We start from the raw sequence: 25,349 nt of genomic DNA, 5'->3' as shown, positions 1-25,349 counted from the left end.
GGCCTGTAATCCCAGCAGCTCTGAAGGCTGAGGTAGGAGGATGGAGAGTTCAAAGCCAGCCTCAGCAACTGTGAGGTGCTTAGCAACTCAATGAGATCCTGTCTCTAAATAAAATACAAAATAGAGCTGGGGATGTGGCTCAGGGGTAGAGTGTTCCCGGGTTTAATCCCTGGAACGACAACAAAAAAAGAAAATTATAATGATAATAATATGGCACTTGATAAGTGACATTTATGGAACATCTTTTGTGTACTTTGTAGCCTTGTGCTGGGCAATATTGGAGAACTGAGAAAGGCTCTGGAAGGGGAGGGAAGTGATTAGAACATGGGGCTGTAGAGGCGGTAGATGGGTGGGTGGGTGTCAATATTTTGTTCAAGGTACACTAATTCTTTGGATAGGACACATCAGACTTGAAATGTGGCTCAGTGGTAAAGTGCTATCTTCCCCTCCCCCCTTAATCACCTGGGCCAAGGCCTCTGCTGACAGGTGTCTTTTTCCCTGACCAGTCTAAAGCACAGACACTTAATGGCTCTGGGTGGGGGAGGGGTAACAGAGGAGAGAGAAATCAGAACAGGCCAAGATAGACGGGGAAATTGCAGGACACAGAGGCTGGCAGGTGTGTGTATGTGTGTGCGTGTGAATACCATGGGTGGATTTCATCTTTCTGTTCAGGTTCTCTTCTACAGCCACATACATGGCAGCTGCATGCATGCCTTCCTATATAACTTGTCTGGTTGTGTCTTCTATGTATGTTGTACTGTGTGTGTTGCATGTGTTTTATTGTCTGCCTGTGCAATTTGTTTGTATGGAGCTGTTTATGTATATGTTGCTCAGGTGTCTCCTTTGTAAGGCTTGTGGGTGATGAGGGTGCTTGAGTTTTTGTCTCTCCTATATATCTCCCATGTGCGTCTTTCTTCATGGTGTGTCTGCCACAGCTGTGTTTATGTCTCCCCTTGGTAAATGGGTGCAGAAGTGGGTGTTTCTCTTGGAGTCATTGAATATGTGCTTTCTGATTCCCCTGGTTCTTCCTCTTGAAGATTTAGGTATATTTTCTGGATTTCATCTTTGCAAAGACAGTATACTCTCGGCATTCCTGCGTTTCCTGTTTATGTGACTCTGTATGCTTTCCCTGGGTGTTTCTTCTTAAATTCATTGATTGTCAATCACCTTGTGTACTCGGCTGTACATAGCCATCTGCTTGAATGCAGATGGGCTTGTGGGTGACTGGGCTGCTCTGTTTGTACAATCATATCTGCCAGTGAGTGCTCCTTTCCCTTTCTGTGACCAGAGCTATTACACCTGGTCACAAGTGCACACATGAGTTCACATGCACAGAGGTATCATTTTACAGCCTGAGTCTGGAAGCTGGCCTCCAGGGTTATCTGAGCCTAGAATCCTGTGTGTGAGAAAGATGCAGGGCCCATGCACAATGTTGTACACCCTGAGCACTCATCTTTGCACTCTTTTGTTGTTGTTTTGTATGCTGGGGAATCGAACTTAGAGCCCTGCATATGGTAGGCAAGTGTTCTACCACTGAGCTATATCCCCAGTCCTCATCCTTGTACTCTTCATGTGGCTGTGGTCTATACCAGTTGGCCAGTTGGTTCTCTTTGGTTTGGCTATGCGTCTCTGGGCAATAATGTCTATAGATGTGTATGTGCCTGTCCTTTTGTCAGTCTGTACTCTCCGAGTACAGCTGGGTCTGTAGATGATGATACCTCTAAGGCTATCTTCACTCTATGTGGCCTTGAGTATGTGTGACTCCTGTCTATTACTGGCCCTGATTGCCCGTTGCCCCATGAACCTGGCTTTTGGTGTGCAGTTGTGAGTCTATGTGTGTTCATCTCTGTCATTCTGAATTCTCGATGTGTGGCTTTGTGTGCATACTTTGGGCTATATTTGTTTACATCTCTGTAGGTGATGGTGAGTCTGCCCCCATCTCTGAGCCCCTAGATGGGGCTGCGATTGGGCCTGTGTAGCTGTGATCCCTGAGTATGCAGGAGTCTCTCTCCAGCTGTGGGGAAGTAAACACCCCATCCCTTTCCCTCCTCTAACTGCAGTTGGGGTGGGGGCATCTGTGCTAGCTTTGAAGGCCCAGCCAGCTCCTGGCCTTTCCGGGAATTCTGTACTCCCTGTGGGTGGTGAGCAGGCAGAGAAGAGGCCACACAGAGGCCTCTTGTCCACCTGATTTTCTTTTCTTTTCTTTTTTTTTTTTTTTTTTTTAATATCTTTATTTCACTTTACGTGGTGCTGAGGATCGAACCCAGGTCTCGCACGTGCAAGGCAATCACTCTACCACTGAGCCACAACCCCAGCCCAACCACCTGATTTTCAAGCAGCCCAGTTCAGTTGAGCCAGGATCCCAGGTCCACCCTGCCTGTCTCCATGTAAGGGAGATATATGTCGACATGCCTGAGACAGACATGCCTGTAATAGATGGGAATGAACTGACATACCTCCATGTAAGACAGATAGTGAGACAGATAGATAATGGGACTCCTCAGTTAGGGTGTGGACAGATCCCACCCCGCACCTGGGCTGTGGTCCAGAACTTTGGGACCTACCCAGTTTGCAGACATTGTGTATCCCTACTCTTCACCCAACCAGAACTGCCCTTCCTGCCTCCCTCTGGGGTCCCCAAGTTCTAGAGTCCTCTCCTGGCGAGAATGTCCTTCTTAGGTCTGCCTATACTATGTCTAACCCTGCACTTGTCCCACTGCTGTCCCTAGGCCTGTCCATCCACCCTGTGTGCTCCTTTGCCTGAATCTAATTTTCTCAGGCTGTTGTCTTCTGTCACTTTTGGTATCTTTCTGCTTTAACCACTCCCTGTGCCCCTTTGCCTCTCTAGGCTGGTATGTCTGGTCCCAGCCTCTGTTTAGGGACATGTTTGGCTGTATGCACTTAACTATCTGCCAGCCTCTGTCTCCTGTCTATTACTGGCCCTGATTGCCTGGTGCCTTCCTTCATGAGCCTATCCCTACCCACCTGTCTGAGTCTGTCTCTAGGGCACTTTCTCCCCCTGTCTGTCCCCCTGCCTACCACCTCACCCTTCTTTCCCTGCCTCCTCCCCATGTGTCTTTCTGTTCCCTGTGATCTTTCTGTCCATGTATTGTATCTCCTGCCTATCTGTTTGTGATTGTTTCTCATTCTGTCTTCTCCCCGCTGTCTGATCACTGAGTCCATTCCCTTTTTCTCCTTGTATCTCTCTAGACGTGGATCTACTCCCTAAAACTTTTAGTACATCTCTCCCACCACCAAGACACGTGCAAGTCTCTGTCTCCCTCCACGTGGGTTCACATGTGGGCGCCCCTCCCCCCACTTCCCCTGCCTAGGGCCCGAGGCAGAGAAACTGAAGTAAAATTAGCACTTCTTCCCAGGGGGAAAAAAAAAAAAAAGCCGCGGGCCCCGTGGGGCGCTGGCAGTGCTGATTAGCCGCCGAGCAAGCGCGGGCAAAGCTGATCAGCTGTAGAACAGGCGCTGGCTGAGCCGATTGGCCAGAGCGGGAGCGGAACCGGCATTGGGGTCCCCAGCCCAACTGGGAGTTGCTGCGGGTTCAGGAGCTGAGAGGAGCAGGGAGGTGAGGAGGGGGCGCAGGCCGTGGGGATGGTGGCCCTGGAGACCCAGAGATATGAGTGGGCGTCCTGGGAGAGGGGTTCAGGAGTTCCTTGGAGACTTTCGTAGTGGAGAATTGAGTGAAGGGAGGGTGTCCTATTGTACTTCGTTTAAGGAAAGAACTGAATGAAAGAAATCAAGAGAGAGAAGCTGCTGAAGAGTAACAGGTTTATTCGGGACAAATCTGCGGAGGGAGCCCAGTGGAGACTGAGACCCATCTTCCCCTTACAGCCTGGGGTAAATATAGGGGCATGAGGGAGTGAGAGGATTTTTGCAGTTAGCCCATTGCTAGGGGGTGTCAGGGAAGGGTCCTTGTGGTCACCTCTGTTCTTCCAGGTAGTCACTGTTCCATGTCCAACCAGGTGCTTTTCAGGATTTTAGTTCCAGATAATAATTTCCTTTCTTTGCATGATGATGAAGTATTGTTTGGGGTTTCTTTGCTGGATGATGGAGTGCTGCCTGGGTTTAGGTCAGGCTGAGTCAGTGACTGTGAAGTGACTTTTCTAAGATGGAGGATGTTTCAAAATGGTGTTGCCTGTGTTGAGTTCTTCCTAACACCTCAGTCCTAAGAAGTGAATACAGGAGAGTGGTGGGGGTCCCCAGAGTATGCTCAAGGCTGGGGAGGGAACCCCTTGAGCCCCTTCCCCATACCAGGAAGAGGATTCATGACTTGGGGGCAGTTTCCTGGAGCCAGTTTTAGCTCTGATGTGGACCTTAATTGGGGATTTCTCAGATACCTAGTTTCAGGAAGTGAGTCCAGGGTTGGGGGTTTCTTTAGAGAAGAAAGAAGAGGCTCCAGGTTTGGGCAGGGATGGCACAGACATCCTAACCTTAGCGAGGCAGGAGAAGGGTTAAAATGGACAGGCAGGAAATTTGGACTCTTTATTTATTTATTTATTTATTTAGAGAGAGAAATTTTTAATGTTTATTTTTTTTGTTTTCGGTGGACACAACATCTTTATTTTATTTGTATGTGGTGTTGAGGATCGAACCCAATGACCTGTGCATGCCAGGCCAGTGCACTACCGCTTGAGCCACATCCCCAGCCCAAGTTTGGACTCTTTTGAGGTCAGGTCTCTGTGTAGCAGGGCTGAGAAACTACAGGCACAAGCCAGGTCCCATCAAGTTCAGACTGACTCCTATATAAGCAGAGTGGGGGGAAAAACCCCTGAACCATAGAAAGACATGTACTGCTTGGTAACTAGGCTCTCACCAAAATAGGCACAATAATTTGATTGGACAAAAGGGGACAGGAAGAGCTCAAGGACTGAGTACCTTACTCAGGATTGGGCTGGGGGCTATCTCCCTTAACCCTGTGGGATCTATATAAACCCCTAGACAATGGCTACTTTCTGGTATCCCTCTTTTTTTAATATTTATATTTTTAGTTGTAGTTAAACACAGTACCTTTAATTTATTTATTTGTATGTGGTGCTGAGGCTTGAACCCAGGGCCTCAAACGCGCTATGTGAATGCTCTACTGCTGAGCCACAATCCCAGCCCTCTGGTATCCCTCTTTTGAGACTCCTTTCTGTAAAGCAAAAAGGGGCGCGTGAGATCAGGAACCATGGAACAAAGATGAAGCACCCAAAGAAGGTTTATTTGGGGGTGCTCCCAGGCGAGGTTCACTGGCCTGTGAAAGGGTGAGGGCTGGAGAAATTGCAGGTGGGAAAGGCAAGAACAATGCTCATAAGAGAAGCTGGAGGTAGAAGGGCCTAGGCCATCTAAATTGCAGCTACAGACAGCAGGTTGACTGAGTTTAGGGGGATTATGTCTGTTGCAAGTTGGTCAGGGCTGATTGAGTTGACCGGGTGATTGCTTCCACCGGTGGGAACGCATGGTGGTTGGGGTCCGTTGCCATGTCAGCTTCTGATTGGCCATTTTGAGTCTCCTCAGCCAGGTGGAAAGTCCCCGCTCACAGCCCCCATGAAAGGGGAGGGGGAAGGGAAGCCTGTCGACCTAACACTCTCCTTTGAGAGCTCTGCTTGCTTTCTGTTACTCTAATAAATCCTATTACTTTGTTCTCACTTTTGTGTCCGTGGATTTCAGTCTTTGAATCTGCAAGACAAAGAACTCAACTCTGTGCTACACTAGGAAACTCATTAGGCCCTGAGAAGGGGGCTTTTATACAGAGACTGCTCTATTCACGAAGGGAAGTAGCCAAGCTCATCCTCAGGCCAGGTTCTGGACATATCCGAAACCCAGGAAAGGTTTGAATCTGAAAGTGTCTCCAAATCTACTTCTGCCAGGAAGTAGGTTTTAAGACGTGATGGAGTCCTAGAAAATACCTTTAGGCTCTACCAGGGGATTAAATGGGACTCTTTTTGTCAATTTTTCTTTCTTTTGTTTGTTGGTCCTTTCTTTTCTTTTTTTTCACCCCTTGGTGCTAGGGATGGAACCCAGAGCGTCCTGCATTCTAGGCAAATGTTCTACCACCTAGCTACTCCCCGGCTCCACTGGGTCACTTCTATCCCTGAAAGAGGGGCACTCGGTTGTCTTCTGCCTCTTGTGAGGATATTCAGAATTGTAGGTGAAAGCAGTTTGTTAAGACTGGAGCTGGGGTCTCTGAGCCTGCTTTCTATCCCCAGTCTCTTCAACAGGTAGCAGCAGCTCTAAGCTCAGGGGCCCAAGCAGGGAAGAGCTGGGTGGGGCTGTGTTCAGAGGGGTGGGGCAGTGAGGCGACACGTGTCCCTGCTGGGAGTGAGCTGGCCGACCTCCCGGTGAGGCTGGAGGGAGGGGGAATGTGGGGACTGGGGAAGAAAAGAGACAGATGGCAAGAGAGTGAGTCTGGGGTCTGGGAGGAGAGGCTGCTCCAGCTCCAAATGGCCTTTGTATCTGCCCTGGGGTTGGTTTTTGCCTGTGTTTTTCTCTGTTTCACTCTGTCTCTGGCTGCCTTCTTTTTTCCGTGTGTCTGAGCTACTGTTGGTATTTTTCCTTTCTTTTATTCTCTTCTCTTACTCTTGTCTCCAAATCTCTCTAATTAGTCCCCTGTCCCTCTTATCCTTCTCTGTACCTGTTTGCCTTGCCTTGTCTGACTCTCTGTCTTCATTTCTGTCTCTGAGTGAAAACCCCCTCAACTCCCTTCATCTAGCTTTCCTCACTTTGTAGCCCCTCTGCTCCATCTCTGACCCTCCCACCCTATTTTTTGCCCACAGGATGGAAATGCAGGATCCAAAGATGAATAGAACCCTCCCTGCAGGTGCTGTAGGGTAAGTCAGGGAGTCCAAGGAGACAGGCTCTGGGGGTGAGGGTCATTTTCTTATCAGCCCTTAATTCCCTGTCCTTTCCAGCTACAGGCAGGAACGGGAGGGCTTCCTGCCCAGCCATGGTCCTGCTTCTGGAAGGAAACCGGCTCAGTTCTTGGATGTAAGTGAGTCCACCTGGATCTGTCCTGCTTGCTCCTTCCCTACTGCTTCTCCTCCCCAGCTCCTCTTCCCTCCCAGCTGTTCCCCTGCCTAATTGTCTCTGCACCCCATCTATTTACTCCAAAGTCACTCCCTCTCCAGACACTCCCCTTCCGCAGGTACTCTCCAGCTCCCTTCCTTGCCTGGCTTCTCTCAATTGGGTGTTCCCTCTGCCTAGTGACTGCCCTCCCCCTTTCCTCCATTATTGCTTTGTGTCCCTCTGAAATTGGAGTTTTGAGATGAGACTAGATTCCTTGCTTTGCCAATTTCCTTCTGGGTTCTTGTCTCACAAATTTGAGGAATAAAATTCATGGACAATAATGGAAGGGAAGAGTAAACGGTATTGTGTTTATTTAAGTGAGAAGTGATATAACTCCTGTCATTTGGATGGGGCCAGATAGCAGGAAAAACCCATTTTAGTGTGCTAGCTTAGAGGCTTACATGGTTCTGGGTAGAGTATGGAGCAAAAGTCTATGTTAAACAGGCATTAAAAAAGTATTGGTTATGTCCTTAGCCTGGGTTTCAATTTCCTGTAACTCCCATCTGGGTTCATCCCCTCATCCCATTTTCTGGCTTCTGGGACAAAGGAGCCGGATTGGGAGAGTTTCCACATGTGAGCCTCATGGTCTTTTACCTTTGAATAAACCATGGTGGTGCCATTAATATATCTAACAAGTAGCTTCCAGGTGTGATTTCTGCATTTGAACAAGACCTCAATTGGGGGCCCATCACTTCTGATTGCTGACCACTGACTATTCCTATTTATTCCCTCCTCTGAAGAAGTCACTCTAAGTACTGTTACAGGAAAAATATGTGATGGGCAATGACTGATGACAGCTCTGGATGCTTCAGGTTGAAAAGGGGCATTGAAATGGGACAGCTGTCAGGCTTCTTCTACAGAGGTCTGTCTGAGGGCTTCCAGGAGTAGAAGGAGAATTTGGTTTTGGATTCCACATGGAAGACCATTTGGAGCTTGGGCATTTCACACATAAGGGCAGTTTAGAGGTCCATGGTGGTGGTTGGCAGGTAACTAGAGAAAGGATCCATAGAGCATGTGTCATGTTAAGACAAAAAAACAAGGTAGCAGCTGGATGCTGTGGCATATGCCTGTAAACCTAGTGGCTTAGGAGGCTGAGATAGGAGGACTTGTGAGTTCAAAGTCAGCCTCAGCAAAAGTGAGGTGCTAAGCAACTCAGTGAGACCCTGTCTCTAAATAAAATATAAAAAAGGGCTGGGGATGTGGCTCAGTAGTCAAGTGCCCCTGGGTTCAGTCCCTGGTACCAAAAATAAGTAAATAAAAAAGGCATCAAAACATTATTTTCTGTAAAAACAATTAGCACAAAAGTAATCAGTATTATTAACTAGGCCCTGAAAATTATTAAGACAGTGACTTATTAAATCTTAGGATGTGTTCTAACATGCCACTAATTTGTGATTGGGGGCTTTTTGGGACTCTGGAAACACTAGCAAAATTGTTAGAAATGTGTACATTTAGTTTGCATAATGTGTTATCCATCCTCAAGCTATAGCTGATTTTTGTAAAACAGCTTTTTCATTAGTGTTACCTCTGTTTGATAGAGAGGTTGTCTTTAACTGTGTAACCTCCCAGTTTTATTTGCTTTTTGCAAATGTACATCTCAAGTTATACACCCACAAAATAAGTCTCTCCTTTTAAATGTCCGTGTTATATTCTCCTGCCAGATATTTAAGACCAAGTTAATTAATATTGATCTTGTTCCTGACTACTGTTTAGAGTCGGCTGAGATTTGTCTGGATCACACTTGGGAATTTGTGAGAAGCCTCCTGGCTTCTTTAGTTTTCCTCTAACAGTTGTGGCATTTACCAGGATGGGTTAGGGTCTTGCAGACCACATGTGGCTTCCTTTGGAAGCATAGGGACATATACCTTTCCAATGACCCTCCTCTTTGCAGAATGTACACTTGTTGGCTTCCTGTTCCCTAGGGTCCCTTTGATTCCCCTTATTGGGTGGTCATGGGACTCAGGGTTGCAAAGCTCTTAAAGAAGTCCCATTGTTTCTTGGTTTTGCTGACCAAAGAGGGTAAGGCCAAATTATTGTCTATTTTTTTTTCCCTTTAACTTGCCTGACTTTGGTCTCCAGGTTTTGGTTTTAAACATCTGACAGTCAAGTTTCACCAGTCTTAAAGTAGGAGTCCTGGGTTTCAACTTTAATGTTTACAGTTTTACAGTTATCCTTGTTTAATTAGAGTTAGTATCTGTACTAGAAATTAGCATTATACTTTATCTGTCCTGTACATGATGGTTTATTGTCTTAATTCAGGTTGTTGCATTAGAAACAACAGGTAAGAGTTACAAAGTTTTACAAGAAAAATACAAAAAGAAATGAAATTAACAAAAGAAACAGTATTAGTGTTCATAAATAGACATATATGATGTATAAATGCATAACAGTTGTTTCTTCAACCGGTTGTGGAGCTATCATTTAGAATGTTTTAAAATAGGTACAAACCTTACAAGATTTTATTTCTTTAAGTAACAAAACTTAACAGACACAATAAATTAACTTAATAGATAAGCATGTTAATGTTTTAAGAAACCCTATTGTGAAACCTAGAGAATTAAACTTTGTTCTATTATCAGTACATTGAAATTTGACTTTCAACTTGGTGTGGTGGGGCATGCCTGAGAGTTCAAAGCCATCCTCAGCAATGGTGAGGCTCTAAGCAACTCAGTGAGACCTTGTCTCTAAATAAAATACAAATAGGGCTGGGGATGTGGCTCAGTGATCAAGTGCCTCTGAATTCAATCCTGAGTACCAAAAAAAAAAAAAAAAAAAAAATTGATCTCAGCTAAACCCTTAACTTTGTGTCATTTATAGTCAACCCAAACTTTTTCAGATTCACCTTCTATAAGCCCTCTACAATTTAGATATTCTGCAATTTGTTTACCCTATAGGTTAAATAAAATATATTGCCATATTTATGAGTTTCTTATCTTTCTTAAATTTATATCCTGAAACAATCCTTATGAAATTTCTTAATTTAAATGAAATTAGTTTTTTATAAGATGAAATACTTTATGCTTTGTACAGTACTTAAAACACTGCTGAAGCTTTTTATGTTTTTTGTGTATAGAATTATACCTGTTAGAATTTTAACTCATTTAATAGACACAAATATACTATCTTATATAATTGAGAAGCCAAAATATGTAAATTTATAGTTAGCAGTTGCTGTTTTAGTATTTTAACTTTGCAAATTAATCAGATGTCTTTTAAAAGTTTTTATTAGTTATTGATGGTCCTTTATTTATTTATTTGTTTATATATGGTGCTGAGTATTAAACCCAGTGCCTTACACATGCTAGGCAAGCACTCTACCACTGAGCCACAACCCCAGCTCCTAATCAGTTGTCTTTTAACAAACATGCATGAACATTAATTCCATTTATGTTAAATCTAATTTATTTATTCTTTTTTTGGGGGAGTTACTGGGGATTGAACTCAGGGGCACTCAATCACTGAGCCACATCCCCAGCCCTATTTTGTATATTTTATTTAGAGACTGAGTTGCTTAGTGCTTCACTTTTCCTGAGGCTGGCTTTGAACTCAGGATCCTCCTGAATCAGCCTCAGCTGTTGGGATTACAGGCATGTGCCATGGCACCTGGCCTGATTTACCTAATCTTAACTGTTAGCTTTAGATTACCATGAAAACCAGGGTATCAGACAAATCTATTTAACACTTTGTCAGTAATTCCGGTCAAAGAAAAGTGCTTAAAAGCAGTGGACATTACACTATAAACATTTTATGGAAACTAATGCTTTGGTTTTTGGTCACCTGGAAAAACATGTAGGTTAGTAATTTAAAAAGCATATGGGGCTGTGGATGTAGCTCAGTTGGTAGAGTGCTTGCCTTGTATGCACAAGATCGTGGGTTCAATCCCTAGCACTAAAAAAAAAAAAAAAAAAAAAAAAGACATATTTACTCTTATCAATTTAAATTAACCCCTTTTGTTAAAGGTTTATTTATGTTTCTTGAACTGAAAAGTCATTTGGATCTGTTAATTAAACTTATGAGTACTCATTTTTCTATAAGCCGATCTTGATACCATGTACATGATATATGGACACAAGCACATTACGACACAACACACAGGTGTGCATACATACATAAAATAAATAGGAAACACAGATCTTATAGCTTTTTAGCACCTAATAGATCTCCCCAGGTAGGAGACAACAGTTACAGATGTTTACTATAGTCTATTAGGTTTAACATCACAGACTTTTACATTATGATTAAAATATAGGTCAGGACTATACATTTGGAAATGTTAGGTGTGGAGTCTGGAAGCTGTGGTGGACACTGAAATCAAAGGTTCAGGTGGCCACTTGTCCTTTGTGGGTATCAAATTTATTCCCATCAGCACCATTGTTTAATCCTCTCCTTAGGACTCTGTAAATGAGACTTTTCCAATGTATTTGAGATTAACACTTGAAAAATTGGCCTTTGACTAAAAGACAGCAGGGGGAAAAAGTATGACAATATCTCTAATTAGAATAAAACAAAATTGATTGGAATAAATATATCAATTTAGGCACACAGGATCAAATGTGAACTCGCCATAAAAACCATGAGGTAAGAAAAATAAGTTCTAAAAAAAAAAAAAAAAGGTATAGCCATAATTACTCTAGTAAAGGAGCATGCAGAATATCTATCAGACCAGAATGCACTTTTGGATCTAATTAGAGTTAGCCCAGGTATTGAAAGAATGTGGGATCCCATGAAATCCTCAGGAAAAGATTTTTATTTTGTGTGTGTGTGTGTAGTACCTGGAATTGAACTCAGGGGCACTTGGCCACTGAGCCCCATCCCAGCCCTATTTTGTGTTTTATTTAGAGCCAGGGTCTCACTGAGTTGCTTAGGGCCTCACTTTTGCTGAGGCTACCTTTGAACTTGAGATCCTCCTGCCTCAGCCTCCTGAGCCTCTGGGATTATAGGCGTGCACCACCACACCCAGCAGGAAAAGATTATTTAAGAAGAAAATTTGTACATATGGGATTTTCCCCATTTTCTTTCCCTGTGCCAATCCCACAGATTGAAAAAATCCCATGATAATTAGGGTGGCTCCCGATATTTCTGGGCTTGTCCTTTCAATTTCCTGGAGGTGGGTCCCTGCTGCATATTGTCTCCAAAGTAGAATGTAAGCCTCTTAAGTGTCAACACAAAACCTGGGACCTGGAACAGCTGGCCTTTTAAGCTGTCTTTCCCCTTTGTTTCTTCCTTTTTGTAACTTAGAGAGTAGAATTCCAGAGTACGAAAAAGTGCCTCAGGTTTGGATTTAAAAGTGACACTTTTTCTCTGGTCTTAAACTGGTTTGCAAATCTAGCTGTAAGATAGAGTTATAGTTTATATTTCCCTTAAGAGCTGTCTCTCCCTGTCCTCCAAGTAGCATTTGGGCCAGGCTGAGTACAGAAAATATTTTCCCCTGGGGTTTAAGGGCCAAAGGAATTTAGTGTATGAGTGCTTGTGCCAGATGGAGTGTTATCCATCCAGATGAAAAGGGTGAAGAAAGCATCCCTTGCCATCCCTCCACTGAACCAGATCAAGGTGTCCCTTGATCTGTGGACCTCAAAGCTGTTGGCAAGAACCCCTTGAGGCCTGATTAGGACTTTTGAGTTGGCTGTATTAGTTGCCCCTTACCTACACATCTCCAAATTCCCTCACTCATTTTCTTTTATCTTCCATCATCTCCAAACCTTAGTGACCACATATTGAGGCCTTATTAGGATTTGGGCAGGTTGGATTTGGTCACTTATTACCAACACATGACCCCAAATCCCATTGTGTTTTTTCCCTCTTAAAAGGAGAAACCTAGTCTATGTACGGAAGCACTGTTGACAAGGTTGAGCATCACAGAGGGGACAGGCCAATAGCTTTCTAAACTGTTGTACTAAGACACAGACATGCCCCTGAGGGCCATGTGCCTTAGACAAGATTTTTAAAACATTTATTTTTTTTTTTTTTGAAAAGTTTTGTAGTTGTAGATGGGCAGCATTATTTTATTTGTTTCTTTTTATGTGATGGTAAGAATCTAACCCAGTGCCTCACACATGCTAGGTAAGTGCTCTGCCACTGAGCTATAGTTCCAGCCCACCTTGGACAAGTTTTAAAGTCTTTCCTGATGTTTGTATTTGCTATTATATTTATAATTAGGGTCACAAAATTTCAGTCCTAGTTGTTGTACAAAGAAATCTAATTTTTACAGCCAGAGATGATGTCCTCACTGTAATAGACCTAAGATTTGAGACTCTTAACCTAGTAGATGGGGGGAAAGGGACAAAAATGTCTTAGAGCACTTAAAAATGATGAGAGCCATGTTTTTTTTCCCCTAGAAAAACTGGCAGGGTTAGGAACATAGAGACCCACTATTCTTATTCTTCCTAAGAGAATATGATCATTTTCCCCTATAATATGATTAAGTATAACTGGCAAAATCCAGGATCAGTGGGACAGATTCTGAGATTGAGCTTCCTTTTCCTGGGCCAGGTTATTGCAAGGCAGATAGAGTAAGACAAAAGGGCAACTCACTTGGACACTGGTAGACTGACAGGCAGGGCTCTATCTCTGTCCATGATCACACTGAGGAGTTACCTCAGCCATAAATCCAAGGAACAATCTGAGTGAGGCCTTCCCTTTACCATCAGGTGAGAGACCATGAATGGAGATTAAAGTGGAGATGGAGGTTCCATGTGTGATCAATTGGCTTTTGGCTATCTTTGGAGATCCTGTATTCACACCTGGGAGTAACCCCAGCCAGAGACCTAGGGTGCTTCTAAGAGACCTTAGTTTCTTGATCAAATGGATTGCCATGAAAGGAGATTAAATCAAGATCAGACCAATATTCTCCCCACCAAAAGCAGAGAGGGATGAACAAGTCTCACTCCAGCAAAGCTTTTCCCCTGTGTTGAGTCTGGCAGCTGTGCTATCTGCTTTAAATTGGTTGACAGGATCCTGGTCATTTTGATAGACAGAATGTACAAAATGGAGTCCAGGGCTTCTGAAATAAAAGCAAAGTGATAGAGCATTAGTACATTTAATTCACTCTTCTGAAGATCCCCATATAGGCCCCCAAGATGAGACTGGAGTTTTGAGATGAGACTAGATTCTCTGCTTTGCCAATTTCTGTCTGGGTTCTTGTCTCACAAATTTGAATAATAAAATCCACAGACAAAAATGGAAGGCATGAATAAAAATGATATAGGGTTTATTTAAGTGAGAAGAGAGATAACTCCCACCATATGTTTAGGGCCATATAGCAGAAAAACCCATTTTGGTTGTTAGCTTTAGGGCTTATATGGTTCTGAGTAGAGCATGGAGCAAAACCTATGTTAAGCAGGTATTGAAAAAGAACTGGCTATGTCCTTTAGCCTGAATATTACCCTTTCCTGTAACTTCGACCACCTCCTATTTTCTTGCTTCTGGGACAAAGGAGCTGGCCTGGGAGTGTTGCTATAGGTAAGCTTCATGGTCTTTTACATTTGAAATAGGCCTTGATGGTGCCATGCCATTAATATTTCTACTGGGTAGCCTCCTGATGTGGTTTCTGTATTTTTTTTTTTTTTTTAATGTGGGATTGAACCCAGGGACACTCAACAACTGAGATATATCCCCAGTCCTTTTCTTTTTATTTATTTATTTTTTAAAATTTTGAGACGGGGGTCTTGCTAAGTTGCTTAGGGCCTTGATTAGTTGCTGAGGTTGGCTTTGAACTTGCTATCCTCCTGACTCAAGTCTCCAGAGTCCCTGAGATTACAAGCATGTGCCACCGTGCCTGGCTGGTTTCAGCATTTGAACAAGAACTCATTTCTGATTGCTGACCATTGACTATTCTTATTCACCTCCTCCAGTGCTCCTCAGTTCTAGATGATTCCATCCCCAGATACTACCTTTGCCAGCTCTATTCCTCCAGTTTATTCTAGTTTTCCTCTTCCCAGCTTTTCCCCCTTTCAGCCTCCTCACTCTTCCCATATCCCTCCCTGGGCCTCCTTTCCCAGTTACCCTAACCCTAAGCCAGTCTTTCTAGCCTCAGCAGTAGTCTTCTTACCTCATCCCTCTCCACATATATGCCTGAACTTTGTCCCTTGCCTGCAGTTCGAGGGGAAGACATCATTTGGAATGTCAGTGTTCAACCTCAGCAATGCCATCATGGGCAGCGGCATCCTGGGGCTGGCTTATGCCATGGCACACACAGGAATTATCTTCTTTCTGTAAGTCCCCAGTGGCTTGGGGGACCAGGGGTGTGGTGGGCAAGTGGGAGGCTTGGCGCCAAATCTGAACTGCTCCTTCTGCCACAGGGTCCTGTTGCTGTGCATTGCATTTCTGTCTTCATATTCCATCCACCTCCTGCTGACCTGTGCCAGTGTTGTAGGTGAGATGCAGAGACTGGGTCCCCTTTCCTTTGGATCCCAGACTCTAGACACCCTTACAGAGCTCAAACTAGGCCTTGGAACCCAGATCCACACTCAATTCCTTGAACTTACATCCCCAACATCAACCTGCCGCAGTTGGGCTGCAGCAAAATAACTGGGGGGGGGTGACAAGCAACTTGTGTAGTTTGATACAGCAGGAGTGGGAGCCATTTATTGTAGGCCAACAGAGGTATGTATACATTCCACACAGCTTATCTTAATTAACATAAACTAGATACAGCAGTCAACCAATAAGAAATCTCCACACTTAATGGCTCGCTGGTGCCACCTCACAAACCACTCCCCCTGACAAAATACCAGGTGCCATCCTGACTTGTTTACAGGCTCTAACATTTCCCCCTTTTGTTTAAATAACGACCATAGTGGTTCTTACAGAAACACCATAAATAATCTGCTACAAGCAGAAGGGGAGGATACAAAATGCCACAATACCAAGCCACTTGATGGCTCCATGCAAGAAGCCCTTGGAAAAATTATACCAGCAATGACACCGTTAGCAAAGATACTGAGTTACAATTTGTGGTAGATTACAGTTTGTTGTCTCAGTCCAGGTAAAGCAGTGTCTCAATAGATTAACTCACAGTCCAGGTAAATCACAGTCCAGGTAAGTTCTGCAGGCAGCTAGCTTAAATCACAGTCCAGGTAAGTTCTGCAGGCAGCTAGCTTGATCTGAAGTTTCGTCTGGTTCTCAGCAACACTGGAAATTTTTCCACCCGTGTCCTCACCGGCACTGGGATGAAGCGTCCCGGGCAGCCCCAGATGGCCCGGGGGAGAGTCTGGGGAGTGTTCCGGACTCAAACTGCCATTGGGCACAGGGAGCAAGAGCCTGTGAGACCGTGCCTCTGGGTCAGGTCTGGATTTGGGCTCTCGCAGTGGCGTCCCGCTCCCCGGCCGGGGTCCAGGAAGAGCTGGCTGCCGCCGCTTGGAAAATCCTTGCTGCGCAGTGACCAGCTGGTACACGTGGCAGCCACCTCACCGATTCACGCACCCTCCAGTAACAAAAAGTATTCAGTAATAGCCTTTTGCTGCAACTTTTTTCCTGATAATCCTTCTTCTTCTGAACTTTCTTTTTCTTTCTGACTAGAGTTCCTGGGCTTCCATCAACACATGCCCTAACTGCTCTTGGTTCCACTGGGGTGCCTCCTTCCCTTAGTAATTTACTTCTCACCCCTTCCATATTCTCATCACAAAGACAATACAACATTTCAAGACAAAATAAGACACAAACATACTGGATCAATCTTCTCCATTTTCTCAAAATGGCCATTTTTCCTCTCGCCCTATCTGTCTAGGGACGAGCAGATTTGCTCCCGTCCTATCTAGGGACGGGCAGCTTTTTTTTTTTTTTCATCACCCCCCCCCCAGTGTCCTGGGGCTCCCCGTACGGGCCACCATCTGCCGTAGTCCGGCTGCAGCAAAATAACCGGGGGTGTGACAAGCAACTTGTGTAGATTGATACAGCAGGAGTGGGAGCCATTTATTGTAGGACAATAGAGGTATTTATACATTCCACACAGCTTATCTTAATTAACATAAACTAGATACAGCAGTCAACCAATAAGAAATCTCCACACTTAATGGCTCTCTGGTGCCACCTCACAAACCACTCCCCCTGGCAAAATACCAGGTGCCATCCTGACTTGTTTACAGACTCTAACATCAACCCGAACCTTATACTCTGGACATACCAACCCTAATCCCAGATCCTAGGTCTAACATGCAACCCTGAGTGAGACTCCACAGTCAAGTCTGGCCCTCAGTTTTATCTGGGCTCGCAGATCTCCAACTCCAAATTCCCAGCTCGTACCTTTCAGTCTGACCATCAGACCCTCTCCAAACCCCAGACTGCTATACTTTACCTCTAACCTCATCCTTTAGTCCATATCCCTTCTTACCCTGAAGCTACTTCATTGCCTGAAGAGCTCCAGCCATGGTTCCCCAGCTCACACTGCCTCAGATCCCAGGCTTCTCTCTCACCATGGTCTCACCTTCATTTCAAGGTACCAAATCTGACTTAACAACCAAGTTCAAGCTTATCTGCTTAACCCTTACTTCCAAATTTCTTTCTTTTTTTGAGAGAATTTTTAAATATTTTTCAGTTTTTGTTGGGCACAACATTTTTATTTTATTTTTTATGTGGTGCTGAGGATCGAACCCAGTGCCACGCACATGCCAGGTGAGCGCGCTACCGCTTGAGCCACATCCCCAGCCCTCACTTCCAAATTTCATCAGTTAGTGGCAAATCTTTCAAACCCCAGCTTCTAGACTCTCTGGACCCTCCCATTCCTCACCCCTGGATAAGCCTCCTGAATTCACAACTAATTCCTTCTTTCCTGCCCTCCTAGGCATCCGAGCCTATGAGCAATTGGGACAGAGGGCATTTGGGCCCGCCGGGAAGGTAGTGGTGGCTGCTGTCATCTGTCTGCACAATGTTGGGGGTGAGGATTCTAGGAGTTGGGGCTCAGCTGGAGGGAAGAGGATGGGGTGATGTGGGCTTCCCGGGGCTGGGATGGAGAAGATGGGATAGGAGGATGAGGATAACCTTCCATTTATACTTTACCCCACCTGCACCAGCCATGTCCAGTTACCTGTTCATCATCAAATCCGAACTCCCCCTGGTTATCAGTACCTTCTTGAACGAGGATCTTTATGGGTGAGTGAACAGTGCCCTCTGACTTGATGGGTGAGTGAACAGGCCCTAAACTCTGCCTGTTTGGTCTAACTGACTCTGTGTGTCCACCTGACTCTTGGGTGTTCTATCCTGAGACTGTTGGGGAGTCCAGTTGAGTCACTCTGTAATTGTAACAACAACAGTATTTGTGACTATTGTTGACTTCAGGAATCCTCAAGACCTTGGACTGATTTTGTGACTGTGATTCTGACTGGCAGTTGATTCTGGACATCCAGAATATGCTGATACTGACCATGTGTGTGACTGTGTCCAGCAGATGTGGACTCTGGGGGTTGGGTTCAATGACTGTTGTATTGGTGACTCTCTTTGGCTAGGGGTGTGATAGATAACAGCTATGGACTGTGATTCCAACCATAATTATCTGACACTTGGCTACTCAGAATTTTCCTGTCCAGCTGATTCTGTGAATTTGATTCTGGGTCCATTACCTGCTGGATTCTGTCTAGCTCTAAACTCACTCCAATGATGTATGTGTGAATGTGGGCATGGGCATGCCTATGTCATATACTATGGTACCAACTGTGTTGGTAACTTGTTCTGTGTGTTCAATCAACTCCATCCATCTCTGTTTGATTTGGTGATGATTGTTCTGGAAAATTCTCTCTGGTTGTGTATGTGTGATCCTCAATTATGACTGTGTATGTCCTCTGTATTGTGGTCGTAGCTATGCATGATTGGCTGTTGTTCTGACTGCATGTTTGATTCTGGATCTATCCTGTTTGTGTAATCTGTCTGGTTGTGTACAATGGATTCCAGGGGTGTGTGTGTGTGTGTGTGTGTGTGTGCAGTATACTGTGATGCTTTTGCTTCAGCTGCATATATGCACATATCACTGCCTTAGGTGGTTTTTTTTTTTTTTTTTTGTGATACTGGGGCTAGAACCCAGGGCCTTGCACATGCCAGAGAAACACTATCACTGAGCTACATCCTAGAGCTTGCTTTTTATTATCCGTGTATGTCCTATTAGATTGTTGGTTTGATTCTGAGAACATCCAAGTATTACTAGGTATGTTTAATATTTTTTTGCAGTGCTAAGTTCAAACTCAGGTTTGTACTTTGGCATGTACTCAGGCATGTACTTTGCCACTGAGTTATATGCTGTATAAAGTTATTATAATTACCTCTCACTGTATGTGTGTGTGTGTGTGTGTGTGTGTGTATACACATACACACACTAGGATGGTTTATTTCTGTGTAACTGTGTTTATGATATAGGGAACATGTGAAGCCAGGCAAGGTTGCACATATCTGTAATCCTAGTGGCTCAGGAGGCTGAGGCAGGATTGTGAATTCAAAGCCAGCCTCAGCAACTTAGCGAGACCCTAAGCAACTTTCAAGACCCTGTCTCAAAATAAAAAATAAAAAGGCCTGGGGGTGTTCTTCAGTGGTTAAGCACTCCTGGGTTCAATCTGTGGTAATAAAAAATAAAATAAAAAAAAAACAACAAGGGGCTGGGGATGTGGCTCAAGCGGTAGCGCGCTTGCCTGGCATGTGTGCGGCCCGGGTTCGATCCTCAGCACCACATACAAAGATGTTGTGTCCGCTGAAAACTAAAAAATAAATATTAAAAAATTCTCTCTCTCTTAAAAAAAAAAAAAAAACAAGGAAGAGAGCATGCAAGTGCCTGGAACTTAGTAAGCACTCAACATAAATTCCATTAGCCAAGTGGGGTGGCACACTAGTAATCCCAACTACTTAGGAAACTAAGGCAGGAGGATTCCAAATTCGAGGCCAGCCTGGGAAATTTAGCAAGACTCTTTTTTTAAAAAATGGTTCAGTGGTAGAATGCTTGCCTAGCCTGTGCCAAGTCCTTGGATTCAATCCCTGATACTGCAAAAAAGGAAAAAAAAATGTTGTTTTGAATGAATGAATACACATTTGTATTAACTGGCTGTCATGTCTGGACACCTTCCTGTAACACATACAGAGATCCCCATTTTGCTTTGATCTTGGTCCCAACAGCATGGTCAATTGGCCTGATTCTGTTTCTATTTCAGTCTTTCTTTCTTTTCAACTCTTTTTTATACATTTTTTTCTTAATGTGGTGCTGAGAATCAAACTCAATGCCTCCCACATGCTAGGCAAGTGTTCCATCACTGAGCTAAAACCCCAGCCCCTATTTCATTCTTTCTTTGGCTCTGTGGCCAAATCAGACATCCAACAATCCTTAAGCTTTTAAACATATATATATGATTCTGACATTTCCACCTACTCTGCTTCATTACCTGTCTAACCATCAGACTGTTGTTCCACTTGCCAGACATACCAGGGTCATAACACACTCTGTCTTTGTGTCTGACAGATTGTGTTGTACTGATTTTCACGTCAAGTCCAACTGATTGGGGTACTTGACCATCTGATTTTATTTCCAGTTGGGACTCTGGTGAGTTTTGTCTAGCTGTGCTTGTGCTTTTAACTGTATCCTCCCAATGGTGTTCAACTGACAATCTTATAATCAGTCTACTTCTGTCAATCTTGTTGTGCAATTCGCCACTGGAATCAGTTGAATGACTTCACACAGCTGAGATGTCTACTCATTTTTCCTGACTGGGGGGCAGAAATCTGTCCATTTGACTGTCTTCCATGAGTGTCAGCCTGACAGTTTTCTTTGGCTGGCAACCAATCATTATGTCTTCTTGTCTCCCTAGGAGCTGGTTCTTGGATGGAAATCTCCTTATCATCATTGTCAGTGTGTTAATTATCCTGCCCCTGGCCCTCATGAAACATTTGGGTAAGAAGCTTCCTTGTTCATTGGGTAGCAGGGTTAGAGAGTGGGAACTAGACTAGAAAAATCCCCATCTTCAAAGGCTGTGGAACACTAACACATTTGTGCATGTAGCAGATTAATAGGAATTTGCTGTGCAGGGGAGACCAGTCCAGGTGGAAGTGAAAACTTAGACAAAGGATCTGGGCACAGTGGCATATGCCTGTAATACCAGTTATTTGAGACGCTGAAGCAGGAGGATCTCCAGTTCAAAGCCAGCCTGGGCAATTTAGCAAGAACTTGTTTCAAAGAAAAAAAAATAAGTAAATAAAAGGGTCAGGGATGTAGCTTATTGGTGAAGCATTTTTGGGTTCAATACCAGTAATACAAAAGAAAAATTTTTATACAAGTATTGAGGTAAGGGAGCCTTAAAGGCCAGAATAGGGGTTTGGGTTTTGCTATAAGGGGGGTCCTTGATTTTTGAGGCTCTGTATATTGCCCCATGTAGGTTATCTGGGATATACCAGTGGTCTTTCTCTGACCTGCATGCTGTTTTTCCTCATTTCGGTGAGTCTGAGAGGAGAACATGAAAAGGTGGGGAAAGGGTTTGGCACATTGGGACATAGCCTTCTCCATGACCTCACTTCCCTACTTCCCACCCTTAGGTCATTTATGAGAAGTTCCAGATTGACTGTCCTATAAGTCACAATGAGACAGCAATAGAGAGTAAAGACCCCCCAGGCCTCCCTGCTCAGGGATTCAACAGCAGCTGTGAGGCCCAGATGCTCACAGTTGACTCTCAGGTGAGTGTGTAGGCATGTGGGAGCTCATACCACATGAAGACTGTGGTTCTGTCCCACACTGCATCTTACTCAGGATGGATTAGGTATTGGGTTTCAGGATCTGCTATGTGTCCAATATGGAGGACAATGGTGGGGCCAGGAGTACAGAGAGAGGGGAATCCTCTAATTCCTTGTGGGCTCTAATTCTGTGTACTTGAACCATACCTCCAGATGCCCTACACAGTGCCTATTATGGCTTTTGCCTTCGTCTGCCACCCTGAGGTGTTGCCAATCTACACAGAGCTCTCTCGGTGAGTGGGCATGTGTAATAGGCCAGCTGGAGCAGGGCCCGTAGTCATAATGTCTGACATAGCAGCCATAACTTAAGACTACAGCTTGATGGTAGCTGGGTTGTGCCAAGGGAAAGTTTTAGGGTGGCTACAAGGCCCCAGAGAACTCAGGGTGGTGACTTTACTAATTAGATCTTAATTAGTGCACTATTTTAACATCTAGTATGAGTGTGAATGGACAGAGTTGGAAGCAGAGATCAGATGATCAGATTTGGAGGGATGGTTGTCTGCATGGATAGGGTTGGGGTGATGGGGTGTTCAAATGGACAGGGAGGCATGGGTAGACAGGGAGAGGCATGGATGGTGTAGTGGAAGGATGCATGGGTGATCACAGAGGGATTGCATGGGTGCTCAGATGGAAGGAGGAGGTAGAGATGGTTATGTGAGGTGAGGTATAGATGACCAGAGAGGGGAAAGCTTGGCTAGTTGCACAGGTGAAGCAGAGTTGGCATCCCAGTACCAGCTGTACATCGATCTGGAAGGAGGAGGCTTGAAGATGGTGACTTGGCCCTGTCTAGGTTTGGGCATGACATTTCCATGATCTGTATATCTTAGGCCTTCCCAGCACAGAATGCAGGCTGTGGCCAATGTGTCCATTGGGGCCATGTTCTGCATGTATAGCCTCACAGCAACATTTGGATACCTCACCTTCTACAGTGAGTGTGACTGGGCCCAGGGCTGGGGGGATCTGCCAGTGGGCCAGGGCCAAAGCTGAGGCAGAAGCCTCTGAGATCTCTCCCTCTTGAGAACTTGGACCCATCCCTTTCTAAAGGCATATGTGCATCACATGTTTAGATTTTGTCACCACAGATGTGGTGGGTTTCTGGGGTTCTGGTTCTGGTCCTCCTATCACATTCTTTTTTCCCTGTCCTGTCCCAGGCAGTGTGACAGCAGAAATGTTACACATGTACAACCAGAAGGACCAACTCATCCTATGTGTACGCCTGGCTGTGTTGCTTGCAGTGACCCTCACTGTACCAGTTGTGCTCTTCCCTGTGCGTGGAGGGTAGTCTGTGGGGGAAGGGAGGGAGTAGAGGGACATGGGTGGATGGCTAAAGGGCATAGGTATTGATGTTTGGATGGAGGATGGAGATAGGAGCAAATGGACAGATAGAGGAGGCAGAGATGGTCAGACAGGGAAGATAGAGTTGTCAGAAAAGGCAAAAACATCATCAGACAGAAAGGGAACATGAATGGCAGGACAGAGAGGGTCACAGGGATGGGTAATCAGTTGGAGGAAAGAGGCACAAATGGATGGCTTGGCAGAAGAAGGAGGTAGGAATGGTCAGTCAGAATGAAGAAATGGAATGGTCTGGAAAATAATGGAGGCTGAAGTGGTGAGATGTAGGAAGGATGAAGCTCTCAGATGGGAAGGTGAGAATGATTCAACAGAGGAGGGTGGTAGAGGTAGTCAGATGAAGAGAGGTAGGGATTTCAGACAGGGTGGAAGGACAGGTGAGAGATGAGGAGGCAGAGATGGGCAGAGAGAGGAGGCAAGGATTTGAGACAGTGGTAGAAACACAGATGGATGATCAGGCAGAAGGAAGAGAGACATGGGTTTTCACAGGGAAGAGGCAGGAATTTCATTCAGAAGGTGGAGACAGATGGGTGGTCAGACAAGGTGGAGCCATAGATAATCATAGGGGAAATCTGGGATCTTGAAGTTAAAGAGGAGGAGCAGCACTTGAGGCCTTAACCTGGTTTTGTCTTTCCTTGGCTACAGATCCGTCGGGCCCTGCAGCAGCTACTCTTCCCAAGCAAGGCCTTCAGCTGGCCACGACATGTGGCTATAGCCCTGATCCTGCTGGTGTTGGTCAATGTCCTTGTCATTTGTGTGTCCACCATCCGGGATATCTTTGGGGTTATCGGTTAGTATCTCCAACTTTAATCCCCTGCCTCACCTTATATGGGCCTTGTACCCAAAATTGGGTTGACTCTGTCTCTCCTTGTGTCCTATAGGGTCCACCTCAGCCCCTAGCCTCATCTTCATCCTTCCCAGCATCTTCTACCTCCGTATTGTACCCTCTGAGGTGGAGCCCCTCTTTTCCTGGCGGAAGATCCAGGTGAGCATCCAGGAGAGCACTGGAAGAGGAGGCATTCTGAGGAGGGAGAGCTCACTCCAAGTTGACTAGGGATTGAAGGAACTTTCTCAGGAAGGGGGTGGGGGAAGAGGAATCTCTAGAAGAGGGGTAGATGATATGGAAGAATGAAGAAGAGATTGTTGTTGGAAGGGGCAGAGCAGACATAACCATTGGAATGGTCTGGGAAGACAGAATGGACTGGCAGGCTCAGGTGTAGTTCAGTGTTGGAGCACTTACCTAGCATGTGTGCAAGGCTCTGGGTCCTGGGTTCTATTACTGGTACTTAAAACAAAGGAAAGGCTGTCATAGAGGGAGTATTCTCCAGATAGACAGAAGGAGCCCTATTGGGAAGAGAGGTGGGAGCAGTTTGAAGAAGAAGGATGGAGGAGAGTACTCGTGTAAGGATTCTGGGAAGGTCGAAGGGGGATTCACAGGAAGGGGCTGAATTTAAGGAAGGAGAGGGAACATAGAGGAGGGTAAGGAAAGGAGTGGACACTCTGGAAGGTGGTGGGCTTGAGGAATAGTCTCAGAGGGAGTTTGGGTGGGGAGTACCAGCCAGCTCCATTTTCTTCCCTCTCAACCTACAGGCCCTGTGTTTTGGCATCCTGGGAGTCCTCTTCATGTTCCTCAGCCTGGGTTTTATGTTTGCCAACTGGGCCACAGGCCAGAGCCATGTGTCTAGACACTGACCTGCCCTGTCCTGCCCTGCCCTGCTTGGTCCCCGTGTATGTCTGTGTGTGTGGAGGGATTTGGGGCCACAGTCTTGCGACCTTCCTTCCTGAGATGTGGAGGTGCATTTTCCATTAATATGACAACCCAAGGTACGGGACAGCAGAGGCTGAGGAATGTTCCATTTCCCTCTTTCTTAGGCATGCAGAGCTTGGATCATGGCCCTCCATGGGAGGAAGAAAGGGAAATTAGGTCTTTGGGGAGTCCTTGCCTAGCTCAGTTCTTTCTGCCTCCCCTTGGTTGAAATTGTTTGTGAGGATTACCCTCTGGCTAAAAGGGAAAGAATAAAGATATTGAATCATGATTCTTGCCTTAGCTTTTTGATATTTTTCTAAGACTTCTTGGGGGACCCTGCCTATGTACAGATGGGTAAGCTGAGGCTCTGAATAGCATTGGGCCCATTCTGAAGTATTCACCCCTTTACTGCAACAATGACTTGATACTCAATTTAATCATTTCATTCACTCATTCACTCACCATCTATGGAGAGCTTATTGCATTCCAGGTTGGGCTATAGCACTGA

The 25,349-nt window shown here is 45.1% G+C and overlaps 1 protein-coding gene across 1 annotated transcript; it reads left to right on the top strand.

The window, feature by feature from the left end:
* Positions 1-3,812: 3,812 nt before the first annotated feature.
* Positions 3,813-24,786, top strand: Slc38a5 (solute carrier family 38 member 5). The gene is made up of 16 exons (XM_026406746.2): positions 3,813-3,849; positions 6,768-6,821; positions 6,903-6,978; positions 15,151-15,266; positions 15,354-15,427; positions 17,834-17,926; positions 18,063-18,141; positions 20,829-20,911; positions 21,393-21,451; positions 21,550-21,687; positions 21,898-21,977; positions 22,572-22,672; positions 22,896-23,011; positions 23,740-23,884; positions 23,976-24,079; positions 24,685-24,786. The coding sequence occupies exons 2-16, from the start codon at positions 6,769-6,771 to the stop codon at positions 24,784-24,786; spliced, it is 1,419 nt and encodes a 472-aa protein (XP_026262531.1). The 5' UTR covers positions 3,813-3,849; position 6,768.
* The last annotated feature ends 563 nt before the right edge of the window (positions 24,787-25,349 follow it).

This window comes from Urocitellus parryii, chromosome X, assembly GCF_045843805.1.
Source record: "Urocitellus parryii isolate mUroPar1 chromosome X, mUroPar1.hap1, whole genome shotgun sequence".
NCBI lineage: Eukaryota > Metazoa > Chordata > Mammalia > Rodentia > Sciuridae > Urocitellus > Urocitellus parryii.
This window is presented reverse-complemented; position numbering and strand designations above follow the sequence as displayed.